Source organism: Phacochoerus africanus, chromosome 2, assembly GCF_016906955.1.
Source record: "Phacochoerus africanus isolate WHEZ1 chromosome 2, ROS_Pafr_v1, whole genome shotgun sequence".
Taxonomy (NCBI): domain Eukaryota; kingdom Metazoa; phylum Chordata; class Mammalia; order Artiodactyla; family Suidae; genus Phacochoerus; species Phacochoerus africanus.
The window spans coordinates 167,908,086-167,927,018 of NC_062545.1; the positions used below are offsets into that span (position 1 = coordinate 167,908,086).

Sequence of the window (18,933 nt, forward strand, 5' to 3'; positions counted from 1 at the left end):
TGACATGAATGTTTCCTATCTTAACTGTGGTGTAATTACATGGATATTTGCCAAACTTATTAAACTGTATATTCAAAATTATGGTAATATTGATTTCAAAAAATAAAGTTCAACAATAGATGAAATTTCTCTTCAGATATTCTGAAGTTGCCAGCAGTTAAATCAGAGGGAAATACAGCAGGTTATGTTGGTCTTTTCTAAATGCTGGCCTGAAGACTAGGACATGTTAGATTAGTTTCTGATTCAGTAGATCTGAGATGGAACCCAAAAAGGTTGTTTATTTTTGTTTTTTTATTTTTTTATTTTTTGTCTCTTTAGGACTGCACCCACAGCACATGGAGGTTCCCAGGTTAGGGGTCTAATCAGAGCTACAGCTGCCAGCCTACGCTGGAGCCACAGCAATGATGTATTTGAGCCACATCTGTGACCTATACCACAGCTCAAGGCAACGCCGGATCCTTAACCCACTGAGCGAGGCCAGGGATTGAACCTGCAACCTCATGGTTCCTAGTCAGATTCCTTTCCGCTGCACCATGACAGGAACTCCAGTTGTTTATTTTTAATGCACAGCCAGGCTTGGGAGCTGTCTAGCTACATACCTCATTGTTTTTATAATAGGAAGCATACCAATTGTTCAGGAAGAAAATCCTGTTCAAAATATACATAAGAATGTTATTATCCTGAAATCTCATGTGCACAATTATTGCTCAAAATATATACCAGCAGTTCCTTGGCCTGCATTCTCCAGGTCTTACTCATCCTTCTCTCCATGGCACCTACTGTCATATCTGGCACATACTAAGGTACCAGTAAATATTTGTTGATTGAGTATTCTTGAAGGTCCATAGGTTCTTCTCAAAATGAAAAATACCGTTTACAAATGGGTTAATTAATAGTGAAATGTACTCTGAAGTATATGCCATTAAGTGGAAAAGATACAGTTCCTCCTCAGGCCAAATTTATGCTTTTCCAGGTGAGCATGTTTGCCCATCTGCTTGTGGAATTATTCATTGACCACTTGTTCAACAGACATTGTTCCTTATCCATACCAGGCACCGTTCTAAATAGAGGAATGAACAAAACAGATCAAGTCTCTGCATTCATGGAGCTTTCCTTCAAGAGAGGAGGGCTGAGTGTGCACAGCTTTACACATACAGATGTAGTGTGTGCTAAGTGCTAAGAAGAACGTTGAAACAGAGAACAGGGAAAGAGAATGTCTGCATGGGAAGATATTGCTGTTCATAGTAGGTGGTTGAGGAAGGTTTCTCTTAAAAGGGTAACATTTGAACTGAAATTTATAAAAAAGTAAAGGAGCGGGTAACATATATATGGGAGAAGTGTGTGCCAGGGACATGGAACTACAAAGCATGTATGGCTGAGAGGCCAGTGAGATGAAGCAGAGTGAATAGGGTAGGGGCCAGCTCAGAGGAGGCCTTGAAGACTTCCTGAGTTCTGTATCTTGCATTGAGTTGGAAAACCCTTGGAGGTTTTAGGCAGGAAAGTGACATAGTCTGATTTAGGTTTTAAAAGGATCACTTTAGCTACTGTGTTCAACAAAGACTATAGTAGAGCAAGTATAAAAATAGGGAGACCAGTTCAGTGGCCTTGCCAAGGAATGAGTACATATAGTCTGGCAGAAATGACTCCTCATAAACATCAAATTGGTTGGATTGTTCTACTTAGTAGGCTTTGGAAATTATTTTCTTTCAACTAGTATTTTACCCAAACACAGCCTAAATTTACTGCAGTAGCAGCAGAACTTATTGACTAAATGTCATGAAATACAACACTTTTTGTAGCCTGGTTGATTGCCAGTGGATAATAATAATACCTTGTACTTGTAGAACATGTGACTGTTTAAAAGCTATTTTACATTCATTATCTCATCTAATCCTCAGTTAAGATAGATACAATGACTTTTATTGTCTGCCTACAGAGGTGAAAACTAAAAAGTCACATGCCAAATTTGTGGCAGGGCCCAAAAGACTAAAATCCAACTCTTCTGTCTCCTAGCCTGAAGCCATTGATTTGTCTTAAAGGGATCTGTTAGGTTCAAATGATGTTGCTGGGAGGGGAACACTTATATTAGCAAATTTAGTATATTTCTATAGAAAGCTGTCAACCAGTAAGCAAGATACTATCGTCAAACAGGATACATACAAAACTATGTAAAGCATATTCCTACCTTGTGAACTTATTCCTTGGTGATATCTATAACAGTAAATATGGTAAGTAATTACTAATTTAAAAAATGGTACAGACAGTAAATATTTTAGCAGTTCGAAGGAAGTAGTGGCTTTGGTGGCCTGAGTGAACACGGTAACAGGGAAGTGGGGGTACTTGAGCTGAAGGATGGACAGGATTCGGTAAACAAATTATTGAGGAAGGATTTCTAAACCCAGGAGTTTTAGAGTCAGGGACACAGACTGCATGAACAAAAGCTTAATAATGAGGTGTTTTGGATTTGTTTCTTTCTTCTTGTGACTAAAACAGTCTAGTTGGAATACAAGGGTTATTTTGATTATGACTGTCTGTCTACTCTCATACATAAAGCATTCCTGAAAACTAGGCAGAAGTGATGAAGTAGGCTTGCACATAAGTAAAAAAAGATGTTGGAGAACTGAAGATGCTGTAAAGTTCTTGTTTACACCTTGCCTTTTAGAATATAATCTAGAAATTTTGAGGTTTTTTTGTTCCTTATTCATCTACTTAAGTCAAGTGTGTGTCTGATTAAAGCTAAGGATTTGCTAATGTTACTGTACTTTATTATTTCCAGGCAGCTCCTTCTTCCTGGGGCTCAGAATATTTGCTCCTTAACTGTCTCCATCTGATGTGGTGGCTTAAGAGTGGTTTAAGGTTGTCAGTTTATAGAAAAGCAGATTGTCCAGAAGAAAAATATTCAAAGTCGAGGGCCTGTAGCGAGAATTAGCTTTGGAAAATAAGACCAAGCTTTGTAGAGTCTAACATTTCTTTCAGTTCAGAATTTATTGAATGTCCACCATGTATGTCTATGGTGTGTATTTTCTGCAGACTACTAGGGCACATTTGAAAGCAAAACCGTATTCTTAAGGGTTGGGGCTGGAGGTCAGGGACTATTTTACCTCTTTTTCAAGGAGCAGAATGATAGAGTGGAAGTGGTATATTTAATATGATGGCAGATTAAATTTATATTGAAATTGAGGAGAACTGGAGGCAAAGAGACAGTTCGTAAAAAGAGCTTACACCTGCCTAGGCATACTGACTTGGACCCAAAAAGAAAGCCCTCCTAAAGGAAGTATATAGCGTATCTTATCTGAATGGGCATGCTGCAGAGACAAGGCCTGCAGCTAACTCCTGATCGCTGAAACAGAGTGAGTCATTAACAAAATAATACCGTGTGTTCATGGTTTCCAATAATTTATTCTCATCTAGCCAACAAATACTTATTAAGCACCTAACTGTAGGCCTGGCACCCTTCAGGGGCTAGGATAGTCAGTAAAAGAGACAAAGTCCCTGCTTCATGGAGTTTACGTTCTAGTGTTAGGCAATACCAAATGAACACATGTATGAGAAAGTGCCTGGCACATTTCCTGTCACATGATCAGTAGGTTCAATAATCACTGGTTACTGAGTTTGAAGTTTGAGTTACATAGCTACTCTTGGCAAGAAACTTTTTTAGGGTAACCTTTGCAGGGTGGATGGTTGGAGTGAGATTAACTCACAGGGTTTTTTAGATGTTACATAAAAAATTATGTCTCTTGTTCAGTTTGGGAGCAATTAAGGTTTTATGTTATATTAAGTATAGCAAGTGGTCTGTACCAGACCACTTTACCACTGAAAATGAAATGTTGAAGCAGGTGCTATTCCATACCACCAAAAGTGCTATGCTCTTATCCTGCTTGCATGGTTTTTGTGAGCTTCTTGAATTCCTGAATAGGTTCATTGTTGTCACTGACAGTGCTTCACAGAAACCCTTTGTGTCATTATTTAGCAACTGACTGCCTTGGCAAAACCCATGTCAATTCTTTGGGTAACTCTAATAAGAGTCAAAATGATATAAAGGAAAAGAAAGATAAATGAAACAAAGACTGATAAGTGCACGCATGCACACACATCTTTTAGATCAATTTCTGAGGATTATCTGAAGTAACATTTATACATAAAACCAGAAAATAGCAGTACCGCATTCATGTTCTCATTGTTTCAACCAGATAAACCTGTTACCAGCAAATATAGAAATGATCTTTTCCTTGCTGGCTTCCCTTTGGCCCTACTGATTCTTCGGTGGGAGGAGCAGTTTCACACTGAGAGTACAGCTAAGCCTTTCTGTACAGATTCTTTGCATGAAGATTACATTTTCTTATCTGTGTTTCCTGAAAGTTGGAATAGAATGATGGGTGTGTTTACAGTTGTTGGAAGCCAAGATTTTATTTAACTTTCACATGAAATAAATAAACCCTTGCTTCTACAGAAACCAGAAATTATTAGAAATGGAGTTAGGACCTTACATTTTGCCTCCAAATAAAATGCTTTGCATTAAATTTGTGATTAGAATTCCGGGTTGAACAGATGATGTCATTTTTGCAATATGGTATGATGTGTGTATGTGTTTTTTTTTTTTTTCTTTTTTTGAACAAGCACTGTAGACATGGAATTAGTTACATGGACTTCTCTGGTCCCATTTTAGATGTGAAGCCCTCCAATATGCTAGTAAACACAAGGGGACAGGTCAAGCTGTGTGACTTTGGAGTTAGCACTCAGGTAGGTCTCTTTTTCCTCCCTCTCTGCTGTCTGTAACATCCACTTTCTATTTTCATTCTACTCGCTGGATTGAAAAATCACCTAGCTGCCAGACAAACAGAACTCTGCATCTTTTCGTCGGCTGGGATTGTGTTATTCATTTTTAATCTCCAAGCGAGTTTCCTTCATCAGAATATGATTGTTCATTGTTTAATGACAGTAAAAACTGCTGATATTGTAATTACTACTTACGAATAGCAAACTTCATTGATATGCAGCTTTGATAGGAAAGCGTTTTGGCCAGACAAAAGGGAGGGCAGAGTGGGAGCTGTGCCTGGGGAGCCCAACTGGCCCACAATAAAAATTAATATTGGGAGCAACAATGGTGGAGGGCCATTACAATGTGCAGCACAAATTTTAATTAATTTCCATTTTGGGCCTCCCCTGAGAACCCCGGTGATAGTGACCCATGAGCGTGCTGTGATGTTGATTTGAATTGCAGCCACCTTTACTCTCAGCCAAACACGAAGACCAAAGCGAAGGTCATCGTTGTATTATGAGTTGTCAAAGTCTGTTATCCCTCCAGCGTATTTAGTGTTCGTTTCATTCTAGTAATGCATGGGGCTTCATTCACAGCTTGAGCCATCTGACTAAAAAATGAGTGTGTTCAAATTCTACTTGAAATTGACTTTTTATATCAGGCGGGTTTGGGGTACTAAAGCGATAAGCATCCTGCTTAAGTGAATTGTTTAAGGTTATCTGCTATAAACTGTAATGCTGTGCTTGTTTAAATTGGAAATCACATTCAAAAGAAAAGAGAGATTTAATCATTTTTAATGCCTTTGTAGATAAATTTCTTCCCTTTTACATAATTTTTAGTTGATTTATAGAAATGATGATTGTAGGTTAAATGAGGAATAATTGCCCATTTTATTTCCACATTATCTTTATATTGTTCTAACAGACTGTTTTGTCTCATAGCTAGTGAATTCTATAGCCAAGACGTATGTTGGAACAAATGCTTATATGGCGGTAAGTAAACTTATGCAAAAATAACATTTAAAGCCAGCATCTTTATCTTTATGTACTTTGTAATGTATGATTCTTGAATTAATTCCAGAGCTTTATCCTAACAGATGATAAATTACGAAGTCAATCTTGTCATGATCTGACTTTTAAGTCTTCCTAAAAGATGCTAAGGTTTATACAGGAGCTACCAACTTCTCTGACTTTGTTGACTTAACTGGTTGGTTTGAAAATGAAATTGCTGAATTTTGAAGTTTAATTCTACAGAAAAATTGCATCTTATAGCATATTGGCTACTTTGCCACATTGGTTATTTAATTAACCCTAAAATATACCAGAATGTCAGTCAATAAGATCAACTGTTTTTTTCCAGGAATATAAGCATATTTTGACATCAGATCAAGATTAAATTATTAATTAAAATTAAATTATTACTCATGGATCTCTGAATGTTAAGGGTTTAGCAGACAGTTCTCCATCAAACTTTTATGTCTATATTCTGTTTACTTGGCTTCATGCCTATTATAAGATAACTTACTTAGTCCTTCTGTAATACATTTACCAGGAGTGAAAAATAGAAGCATAGAACCATTTCAGAGACCAATGTAGCCTTGACTTTGAAGTTTTTCTTTTTTCCTGCCTTGTAAGTAAGGAAAGTTATTTGTGTCCCTAAAATTGCTTTTATTTATTGGCTTCCACAATCACTTCAAGAGTAGGGGAGTGGAAGGAAACAAGCAGGAAACTTATTTAGTATTTTGGGGGCAAAGTTTTGTTTTAACACCTTTAATTTTTTTAATGAGGGTTCTAAAGATGTATTCAGGCCATCTATTTCACTTTCAGTAATCTTTATATGAAGTTTAACCAAGTGTGGATGGAATCCTGGATCTTATTCTCAGAACAATACAAAACATTTTTTTAAATTGAGATACCAGAACTGCTAATTTTTGCCTTGCATTTTTTTTAAAAAAGAAAATCCATTTTTTTTCTCATTCTTCTAGGTAATGTGAGAAAAATTTACCTCTGGAAATATTATATCTATTTTTATAAAACTTAATCACCCTCTTTGGCTCTGTCAGGTTAACTGAGATTAGTGAGCCACCTTTATAACTAACAAAACCATGCCAAATGCCATGATTTCAGTCTTTGAAAAAACAGGGAACACCGTTATTTCAAACAAAAAAAAAACTATTAATGAAACAACTTTTCCATTCCCTATCATATCCTTAGTAGCTTTAAATTGCTCTAATAATTAAATTGCAATATGTTTGGATGTACAAATCCAGATTACAGTTGTCTTTCCCAGGTGTACATTAAAGAAATTACTTTTTTCCTTTTTGTTTATGGATGAATGTGATGCGTCCATCTCTTAATTAAAAATGTAAGAATTAAAATTATGAAATGTTAGCTCAGATTTGCAAAGGTAAAATTGCTTTGCTTCTTGGGTGAGTAAATTCTAGTCATCAGCATTGTGGTTCAAGCTGTAAAAAGCCTAAGACACCTAGGAAGCAAAGAGTATAATAGCCTGATAGGGAGTTTTGCTCAATTCAGCAGGCTCTCCTCAGCCTTGTATTTTAACCCAACCAATGTGAGATGAGAGGTTGGGAGTGGGGAAGGTGGAAATAACATTTATTGTTCTGTTACACCAGTAACCCCTGCCTGAGGTACTGTGGTATTGTATTATATGGTACTGCCACTGGGCAAACTGGGTGAAGGATGTACCAAAAACCCCTGTATATATTTTTCAACTTCTTGTTAATTAGGTATTTCAAAGTAAAAATTAAATTTAAAACAAGGGAAGTCTTATTGGCTCATGATCATGTCCATTTGTTTATGTATTTTCTGTGCCTACTTTAGTGCTACGGTGGCAGAGTGGAGTAATTGTGACAATTGTAGCAGAGACCATATGGCCCACAAAGTGAAAAATATTTACTGTCTGGCCCTTTACAGAGAAAGTTTGCCAACCTCTTCCCTATGCCAGTGAAAGCTGTTTCTGAAACTGAGTACCTTCAATTAATCAACCCATATTTCCTGAGTGCCTTCTATGCAGTTAGCCAGGTATGGTGGTGCGATTCTATAATCCACCTAGGATGTGGGCAAGATAGGTAACCTGGCATTATATGTAGCCATGTCATGTATGACATAATAAAGACTTAAGTTGTGCCAAGCATACCTTTAGAAGGAAGGCATGTAAGGTACCCATTTGTATAAACAGTATGTGAAAAGGACACGTGTAAAAGAGAGAGATCACTCACTGTATAAGGATGAGCAAAGACTCAGAAATAGAGGGTAATGTGACATGGGTAGGGGCAGGGAGGTTCAGGGTAGAGGACAAGTAATAGACTGTGGTCATATATAATTACAGGTCAACTGATGTCATACCCTCAGTTTACATCCATTTCTCTCGCTTTATATTCATACCTGTTGCTGTACAGGGATAATAACAACGTGATAATAGCCAACACTTATTTAGAACCATGTGCCAGTCACTCTTTTAAACCTTTACATATATTAACTCTTTAAATCCTCACAACAACCCTATAAGGTGGGTAATATTACTGTCCTTTTGCAGATGAAGGCACCAAGGGATAGAGAAGTTAAGTGACTTACTCAAGTTTATACAGCTAATAAGCGGCAGAGTAAGGAGTCAAACCTAGGTAATCAGCTTCCAGAGACTAAACTCTTAACTGCTATACCTCTCATAGTGTCCAAATTATTTGTGTCTCTTCAAATCTAGATGAAGATTTTCATAGGAGCAGGGTTTATTCTGCTTATTCTCTATAGCCAGTCTGTCACACAGTGCTAAATAAATGAATCAGTTCATGAAAGCTACTTTCCAAAAATGACTTGTTCACTAATTGTAAGAGGAGCATTTGACTTTTTGTATTACGTATCTTACTTGCATGATAAAATGTAGAAGAACGCCCCCAGATGACAATTACAACCAACTAGACTGCTCATATATTGAAAAGAAAATAAATCATGAAGGTCCCTGGTGGCCCAGTGATTAAGGATCTGGCAATGTCAGTGTCACTGCTGTAGCTTGGGTCACTGCTGTGGTTCGAGTTCAATCCCTGGCTCAGGAACTTCTGCATGCCATGCTTGTAGCCAAAAAAGAAAAGGAAAGAAACCCAAGACTGCATGTACACATAGTCTCACTTTATCCTTCTATAATCCGAAGTGTAAGTGATAAGAAAATGGTAATTAGGACAAAGATAGGAAGGCTTTTCTAAGATCCTAAGTCATTAAAACAAACAGACACAAAACCAGTAACAACGTATGGGCCTGTTCAGCCATGGCACTTGTAGGAGACTTGAAAAGTCACCTGACCCAAGTCCCTCATTGACCGACAAGGATACCGAGACCCAAAAAATGAAGTTAATTGCATGTTTAAGGACATTTTAGGGGCAGATAACGAGGTTTAAAAGACATTTTAATGTGAAGCAAGAAATATTTTCAACTATATTTTTAAAAGATTTCATCCAGAAGGCTTACAAAAGGGATCCAAAAGGCTTTGGAGGCTTATGTTAAATTGAACCATTTCTTAGAAATTCTAATTACTAAAACTTTTACTCTATTTTAAAGATAGAAGTCCCCAAAACTTTAATCCACTATCAATCAGTGGTTTATTTTATATATTTATAAAATACATATTATGTACTTATATTTTATGGCTGTACCAAGGCACATGGAAGTTTCTGAGCCAAGGATTAATCTGAGCTGCAGCTGCAACCTGCTCCATGGCTATGGCAATGCCAGATCCTTTAAACCACTGCACCAGGCCAGGGATCAAACCTGTACCTCTGAAGCAACTTGAGCCACTGCAGTCAGATTCTTAACCCACCATACCACAATGGAAACGGCTATAATTTTTTAAATCAAATGTAAAAGTTTGACATTATTGTTATGAATACCTCTAAAGTTTTGAAATTAAGAAATCTTATGCAAATACTTGTCCTTTAAGATCAAAGCGTCAATCTAAATAACTATTCATATATCCTGAACGTTTTTTTTCTACCTGGGCGATTCCTATACCTGGAAGCTGTGATTACCCAGAATAAAACCTATACAGACTACGTGATCCACCTCAGTTGGCCATACTTATTTAGTGATGGTAGTGGTGGTGGTGATGATTGGAAGGAGGCCAGCATTTAGTGAGCATTCCCATGTGACATGTACTGAGTTGAACACATTATATGGATTCATTTAATCTTCACACACCTCCATTAGGTATACATATTACTATTATTGCCTTCATTTTATAGATGAGGAAACCAAAGATGAAGTAAATTTAGCCCAGAGTCTCAGAGGTAGCCAAGTAGTGACAGTCAAGATTTAATTAGGGGAGTTCCCGTCGTGGCGCAGTGGTTAACGAATCCGACTAGGAACCATGAGGTTGCGGGTTCGATCCCTGCCCTTGCTCAGTGGGTTAACGATCCGGCGTTGCCGTGAGCTGTGGTGTAGGTTGCAGACACGGCTCGGATCCCGCGTTGCTGTGGCTCTGGCGTAGGCCGGTGGCTACAGCTCCGATTCAACCCCTAGCCTGGGAACCTCCATATGCCGAGGGAGCGGCCCAAGAAATAGCAAAAAGACAAAAAAAAAAAAAAAGATTTAATTAGGACACCAGCTTCTAGTTTCTGGTTGTAGCATTTTAGGTTATTTGGACAAACTCTTCCATTGAAAACTGCTAAATAAAATACTTTATAAACGGAGTTTCTATTGTGATGCATTAGGTTAGGAATCTGACTATAGCAGTTCAGGTTGCTGCGGAGGCACTGGTTTGATTCCTAGCCCAGAGCAGTGGATAAAGGATCTGAAGCTGTCACAGGTGTGACGTAGGTCATAGCTGCAGCTCATTCATATTCAGTCCCTGGCCGGGAACTTCCATATGCCACAGGTGCAGCCATAAAAACAAAACAAAAACAATAAACAAACAAACAAAAAACTTAAAAAACCATTTCAGATGCACTAATGAGCTAAAAAGACAACAGGGAAATCTCAGGATAATTTTCAGATGGAATCCTGCAACAGAGGGGAAAGCAGAATGTCAGAGCAGCAAAGATATGTATTCTTGAGGATATTTGCCTATACTGCAGCTGTGAATTTTTTTTGTTTTTTCTTTTTGGGGCTGCACCCACAGCATATGGAGGTTCCCAGGCTAGGGATTGAATTAGAGCTACAGCTGCCAGTCTACACCACAGTCACAGCAATGCCAGATCTGAGCCACATCTGCGACCTACACCACAGCTCACGGCAATGCCAGATCCTTAACCCACTGAGCAAGGCCAGGGATCGAACCCACAACCTCATGGTTCCTAGTCAGATTTATTTCCACTGTGCCACGACGGGAAGTCCTGCAGCTGTGAATCTTATGGTGACTCCCTTAAGGCAGAGGGTCTTAGAGGAGACCTTTCCCATATCATGCTGAAAGTGTGAAGGGCTCCCCCCAACACTTGATATAAAAGCAGATCAAAGCTAAATTTACTTTTCCTCTGCTATGTTAGGGGACAGAAGAGAAGGCTTCTCAGAGCCAAGTAGAACACCAGGGGAAAAAAGGGGGGGGGGCGGGTGGGAAACTTTGGCTATAATCTAATTCTGGCACAGATTTGTACCTTGGATATTTGTACCTTGGATATTTGTACCTTGGATATTTGTATGCGTGATCTGAGTTAGAAAGGGCACTTCATGCTGACAGCATTGTTTGGGGTGGGCACATCCACCTTAAGCCTCAGAGAACCTCTCTAAAAATTTTTTTCAAGAGCAAAAACTAACAAGCAGTCAAAGACAGCCAGGCACACTAGAAAACAGATCAACGTGAGAAAAAATAAGCAGGAATAGCAGGTGCACATAGACTTCATAAATTTTAAAAGTAGAATATAGATTTGAGAAAGTTCCCAAATAAAATTACCATATAAAAACTAATAACTTACTATTTGGTAGCATATAAAACAAAGCAGAAGAAAGAATTAGTGAACTGAAAAATAGATTGTTAGAGCAATCTGACTCCAGAACCCTTGTTGACCAGTATACTCTGCTTCTACCACATGGTGATCTTGCTGGCTTTCAAAAAAATCCCTGTTATTTGTGATATATATTTTGACTACAAACTAACCTAAAGTATTTGTGCTTATTACTATGTTAATTTTCTGAGTAGCCTAACCCTGAGCAGAAATTCCTTTATGGGAAGAGGTAAGGGGTATAACTTGGTATTATCCTGCTTTTCACAAGTAAACCCCAGGGTGTTGTATAATAAATAGAGACAGTTCTGGAATGAGTTGCCTAAATATGGGTTCTGAGTAAATGCCCAGTCAGAGCAGTAGCTGGAAGGAGTAGAGTGTGCATGCCATCTTGGAGCCACTGCCTTTAAGATCATTTGCTTTTTTTTTCTTTTTCTTTTTCCAGCTGCACCTGTGGCATATGGAAGTTCCTAGACTGGGGGTCAGACTGGAGCTGCAGCTACAGACCTTGGCTACAGCCACAACAACACTGGATCCAAGCCACATCTGTGACCTACACCCCAGCTTGTAGCAATGGTGGATCATTAACCCACTGAGCAAGGCCAGGGATCAAACCAGCATTCCTCACAGATACTATGTCAGGTTCTTAACCTTCTGAGCCACAATGGGAACTCCAATCCTCTGCTTTTTATATCATCACCACTTCCTACTGTTCTTATTAAGAACAGACCATGTTTTTTCCCCCTATGCTTAAACCCCAGTCCAGAGGAGCTTCAGACAAGAGTCATGTTCTTCCTATTATTAAGCCTTCCACACCAATGACAGATGTCATGTCAGAAAGTAACCAACTTTGGCTTTTTAACTGGAAAATGTTCATCACAGATTTTTTTCTCAGTAGCATGGTACCTGGCTGTTGGCTTGGTTTTGTTTTGTTTTGGAGGGGAGAGAACAGAGCAGGTCACCTTGGCTTCAGGTATGAGAGCAGATTTGAATTGTGCAGCTTCAGACCATCAAGTCTTGGCTCCATAAATTCAGAATGTATTGGGACTTATCTTATACCTGTGTAAGTTTCAGGGGCCTGGACACTTTCCAAGTCAATGTCTTCCATACAAATTCTTTAAAATAGACCTGTAGAGCTTTCTACCTGCTTTTGCTAAGCATTCATGCTTGAGCACTGCATCACAACAGTAAGCTAATTTTGTTAGCTTATTGTAAGAATAATTTTTCCAGTGAGAAGTTGTCCAAATCTCATCCTTAAGGAGTTCTCCTATTTGCCATCTGGTATCTGTGACAACTATTACTTTTGCTGTTTTTTCTTTTTAAATTAATTTTTTCTGTGCTTTATTTTCAGATTTCAGTTTAAACTTGTTTTAGTAGCTAAGAGGGCAAATGTGATGATTGTCTTTCATCTTATTGTTGGTCCTGCCAAAATATATTGTATGTAGGCTCCACTTTTGCTTATTTGTTTCTTCTATACTCTGAATGAAATACTGTATATCCATAAATGTCAAGTAGTTGAGTGAAGAAAGGGAAAGAGATAGGAAAGAAAAGATAGGAAGAAAGGCAACATTTGGTCATTTCATTAACAATTCTAGAAGATATTAGGATTTTCATGTATGTTAGGAGTTCTTGATGGACATGAATAGCAGTAATATGTGAGGAAGTTACATTAGTAGAACACTCCAGGGAACTTCATAATTAGTTCATGCTTAAAATCAAATGTGCCAGGAGACAGATGTGGAACTCATCCACATGGCAGAGGAGAAGGACATGGAACTCACCTTCTCCCACAAATATATCAAAAAGAAAAAGATTTGTGTGTAGAACAATTCTTACAGAACATCTACTGAATGGTGCAGAAGACCTCAGACTTCCTGAGAGAGCAAGAAAACATCCACATAACTTGGTAGGACAAAAGGAGGAAAAAAAGAAAGAGAAGAGAGAAAGAGGAATCAGGATGGGGCCAGCACTCCTGGGAGGGAGCTATGAAAAAGGATTCCACATTCTAGGAAGCCTCGTGACTGACAGGGAGATCAGCCAGGATGGAAGGGGAGCCTCAAAACCTTGGAAAAAGGCACAGCGGCCAGTCTGAGGAGGAAAAAGCAGAGAGAGAGCTGCACAGGCAATAGATACCACTGCCCAGCGTGCCCCATTGTGAGATACTCAGATGGGGGCTGGGTGCTGAGGCTTGGGCTTTGGAGGTCAGTCCAGAGGAGAGGATTAGGGTTGGCTGTGTGGAAACAGCCTGAGGGAGATAAGGAGTGCTGTGCAACAGACTAGGGAGTACCAGAAGCCTGCGACTACCAGAGAAGCAAGGTGCCATTGTTGGGGAGTGTGAGAAGGGGGTGGGGCTGGGCCACCACAAAAACTTCTTTCTCTGCATATGTGCATCAGTGTGGGGGCTCTCAGTTGTCATGGCACCCATTGTGCTGGCTACAAGAGTGGATGCAAGTTACCACAACAATCTCAGATACTGTAGGTGGGAATAGCCTCCCATTGCCTGCCAGATGCACCAATTCAGGGACCAGAGCTGCTAAGGAGGGCCCTGTGACCAGGTGCCACCCATCGCCCCCACATCTCTAGGAACACACACACCCCACTCTTGCTGCTGCTGAGGCCCTGTGACTGGGAACCACCCCCACCTCCCCATGAGTTGCCACCACTGCAAAGGGCCTGGCAACCAAGCACCATCTGCAGGCACCACCTGTTGCCCTCAACTTCCTGGAAGCACACATGGGCCATGTACCTGTACAACCCCTATCAAGGGGGTAACAGCCTGCACACACTGAAGAAAGAGACAGCAAGCATCCAAACCAAAAGCAGACCTAACACCAAAAAAATAGTAAACATACACAAGCTAGCAGAGATACTCCTGTGTGAAAATAGCCCTCCAAGACTATAGTAGATAATTGTTTCCTATAAAATCACAGTGAGAAAAAATGTAAGCAAAATGAAGAAGCACAAGAACCATTCCCAAGTAAAAGCAGAAAATAATTCCACTGAAGGAGCAAACAGACAGACTTCTTCAGTCTGACATCAAGTTCAAAAAGGAGGCTATGAAAATACTGAAAGAGTTAAGAATGGCTATCAGTAGTAAAGCAGGTTACTGTAAAAAGGAATTAGAAACTCTAAGGAGGAGCCAAAAAATTAGAAAATCCATTTGTCAAGACGAAAACTAAGCTAAAGGCAATGACTGGCAAAATGAATAATGCAGAGGAACGAATAAGTGATTTGGAAGACAGAATAATGGAAATCACCCAATCAGGACAGCAGAGAAAGGCAAATTAAAAAAAAAAAAAGAAAGTAATATAAGAGATCTCTGGTATAACACAGAGTGTGCCAATCTGCACATACTAGGGATCCCAGGAAGAAAAGAAAACGAAAAGGGGATTGAAAATGTATTTGAAAAAATTATGACTAAAAATTTCCCAAATATAAAGAAGGAAGCAGATATCCAGATACAGGAAGCATACAGGGTCCCAAACAAGATGAACCCAAACAGACCTACACCAAGACATGTTATGACAAAAATGGCAAAAATTTAAGATAAGGAAAGGATTCTAAAGGCAGCAAGAGAAAAACAAAGAGTTAATTACAAAGGAATCCCCATAAGGCTATCAACTGAATTCTCTACAGAAATGCTGCAGGCCAGAAGGGAGTGGCAGCATATGTTGAGATTTCTGAAAGGGAAAAATTTGCAACCTCGAATACTATATACCCAGCAACATTAGCATTTAAAATAGAAGAAATAAAGAATATGTCAGACAAGCAAAAACTGAAAGAATACAGTAATGCTAAACATATTCTAAAAGAAATATTGAAAGATCTCTAAATAGGAAAGAAGAAGATATAAGATGGAGGAAATCACAGTGGAAAGTAATCACTTAAGCCAGTATACAGATAAAAAACAAACAATTTTTGAAGGTAATAATAAACACAAGGAATAAGAAAAACATAAATATGAAGAGGTTAAAAGGTACATCAAAATCAGGAGTTTCTGTCCTGGCTCAGTGGAAACAAATCTGAGTAGCATCCATGACAATGCAGGTTTGATCCCTGGCCTCACTCAGTGAGTTAAAGATCTGGTGTTGCCATGAGCTGTGGTGTAGGTCGCAGACTTGTCTCAGATCTGGCGTTGCTGTGGCTGTGGCATAGGCTGGCGCTATAGCTCCAATTCAGCCCCTAGCCTAGGAACCTCCATATGCTGTGGGTGCAGGCTTAAAAAGACGAAAAAATAGTGCTAATAAAAAAGGACATCAAAATCATAAAATATGGGGAAGGAGAGTAAGAAAATGTAATTAAGACTTTATTTTCTTAGAATGTGTTTGAGCCTATATGACTGCTTGTGTAAAGCAAGCAAGTATAAGAAGGGATTAACATACTTGAAAAACAGGGAAACCACAAATCAAAACCAAACAATACATTCACAAAAACTAAAAAGAAGAGGACACATGCATAAAATAAAAGGAAATCATCCAACCAAAAAAAAAAGAAAAGAAAAAGAAAGGGACAGAGAAGAAACAGAATGAACTGCAAAACGATGTTTAAAATGACATTAAATGCATGTGTATCAACAATTACCTTAAATGTCAGTGGACTAAATGCTCCAATCAAAAGACATAGAGTGGCAGACTGGATAAGAAAAGAGCCTACAAATATGCTGCCTACAAGAGACCCACCCTAGGGCCAAGCACACATATAGATTGAAAGTGAGGGGTTAGAAAAAGTTACTTTATGCACATGGAAATGACAAGAAAGCAGGAGTCACAATACTCATATCAAACAAAATAGACTGTAAAATAAAGGCCATAAAGAAAGATAAAGGACACTATTTAATGATTAAAGGGTCAATTCAAGAAGAGAATATTACACTCATCAACATACATGTACCTAATATAGGAGGACCCAAATATGTAAAATAAATACTAACAGACATGAAAGGAGAAATTCGTGGGAATACAATAATAGTAGGAGATTTTAACACTCTGTTTACTGACATCAATGGACAGGACTTCTAGACAGAAAATCAGTAAGTCACCAGAGATCCTAAAGGACTCACTAGAACACTTAGACTTCATTGATATTTTCAGGACATTACATTAAAATTATATATATATATGTAAATACATACACACATTCTTTTCAAGTGCATGTGGAACATTCTTTAGGCTTGACTACATACTAGGGCACACAAATAACCTCAGTAAGCTTAAGAGTGTAAAAATTATTTCAAGCATCTTCTCTGACCACAATGGTCTGAAACTAGAAATCAACCACAGGAAAAGAAATGAGAATAAAACTGACTATATGGAGACTAAACAACTATATGGAGATTACTAAAAAACCAGTAGGTCAATGAGGAAATTGAAAAGGAAATTTAAAAATGCCTTGAGACAAGGCAACAGAAATAAAAGCAAAAATAAACCAGTAGGATCTAATCAAGCTGACAAGCTTTTGCACAACAAAGAAAACCATAAAAAATACAAAAAGATAACTTGCAGAATGGGAGAAAATAGTTTCAAATGATGCACCTGACAAGGGCTTAATCTCTAAAATATACAAACAACTTATACAACTCAACAGCAAATAAGTCAACAGCCCAATGGAGAAATGGGCAAAAAACCGAAGAGACATTTCTCCAAAGAAGATATGCAGATGGCCAATAAGCACATGAAAAAATGCTCAACATCACTGATTATTAGAGAAATCCAAATCAAAACTACCGTGAGGTACCACTTCACACCAGTCAGAATGGCCATCAATAAGTCCACAAATAGCAAATGCTGGAGGGGGTGTGGAAAAAAGGGAACCCTCCTGCACTGTTGGTGGGAATGTAAATTGGTACAACCACTATGGAGAACAGTATGGATGTACCTTAGAAAACTAAATATAGAACTACCACTTGACCCAGCAATCCCATTCTTGGGCGTATATCTGGACAAAACTTTCCCTGAAAAAGACACATGCACCCGTATGTTCATTGCAGCACTATTCACAATAGCCAAGACATGGAAACAACCTAAATGTCCATTGGCAGATGATTGGATTAAGAAGAAATGGTATGTATACACAGTGGAATACTATTCAGTCATAAAAAAACAAAATAATGCCATTTGCAGCAACATGGTTGGAACTAGAAGATGCTAATACTAAGTGAAATAAGTCAGAAAGAGAAAGACAAATACCATATGATATCACTTATATCTGGAATCTAATACATGGCACAAATGAACCTTTCCACAGAAAAGAAAATCATGGACTTGGAGAAGTGATTGCCATAGGGGCGGAGGGATGGACTGAGAATTTAAGATTAATAGGTGCAAACTACTGACTTTGGAATGGATAAGCAATGAGATTCTTCTGTATAGCACTGGGAACTATATCTAGCCACTTATGATGGAGCATGATAATGTGAGAAAAAGAATGTATATATGTATGTGTGACTGGGTCACTTTGCTGTATAGTAGAAAATTGACAGAACACTGTAAACCAGCTATGATGAAAAAAATAAAAATCATTAAAAAAATAATAATAAGAGCTGGAAAAAAAATGCTTTGAGACAAATGACAATGAAAACACAGCCATAAGAAATCTGTGGGAGAGTTCCCATTGTGGCTCAGTGGTAACAAATCCAACTATCATCCATGAGGATGGGGGTTTGATCTCCAGCCCCACTCAGTGGTCTAAGGATCCTGCATTGCTGTGGCTGTGGCGTAGGCTGGCAGCTGTAGCTCTGATTCAGCCCTTAGCCTGGGAACTTCCATATGCCGCAGTTGCAGCCCTAAAAAGCAAAAAAGAAAAGAAAAGAAATCTATGAGATGCCGCAGAAGGGTTCTTAGGGATAAGTCCACAGCAATAAAGGCCTTCCTGGGAAAAAAAAAAAATAGAAAAAATTTCATACAACCTAACCTAGCACCTGAAAAAATTAGAAAGAGAAGAACAGACAACACCTAAAGTCAACAGAAGGAAGGAGATCATAAAGATCAGGGAGGAAATCAATAGAGATTAAAAAACATAAAGATGGAGGGAGGAAGGAAGGAAAAGTCTATAAATAAATACTGGAGCGGATGTGGAGAAAAGGGAACCCTCCCACACACACATTGTTGGTGGGAATGTAAATTGGTACAACCATTATGCAAACAGTATGGATTTGCTGCATCTGTGTCATAGGCTGCAGCCACAGCTCAGATTCAGTATCTAGCCCAGGAACATCCATATGCAGCAGGTGTGGCCA

At 38.6% G+C, this 18,933-nt stretch overlaps 1 protein-coding gene across 5 annotated transcripts in view; it reads left to right on the forward strand.

The window, feature by feature from the left end:
* MAP2K5 (mitogen-activated protein kinase kinase 5) overlaps nucleotides 1-18,933 on the forward strand; it is a 273,914-nt gene that overhangs the window by 148,775 nt on the left and 106,206 nt on the right. For all 5 annotated transcript variants that reach the window (XM_047767144.1, XM_047767146.1, XM_047767147.1 and 2 more), the window contains 2 exons: nucleotides 4,667-4,740; nucleotides 5,701-5,751. In XM_047767144.1, the coding sequence (XP_047623100.1) occupies nucleotides 4,667-4,740; nucleotides 5,701-5,751 (125 nt within the window). The remainder of the gene's footprint in view (nucleotides 1-4,666; nucleotides 4,741-5,700; nucleotides 5,752-18,933) is intronic.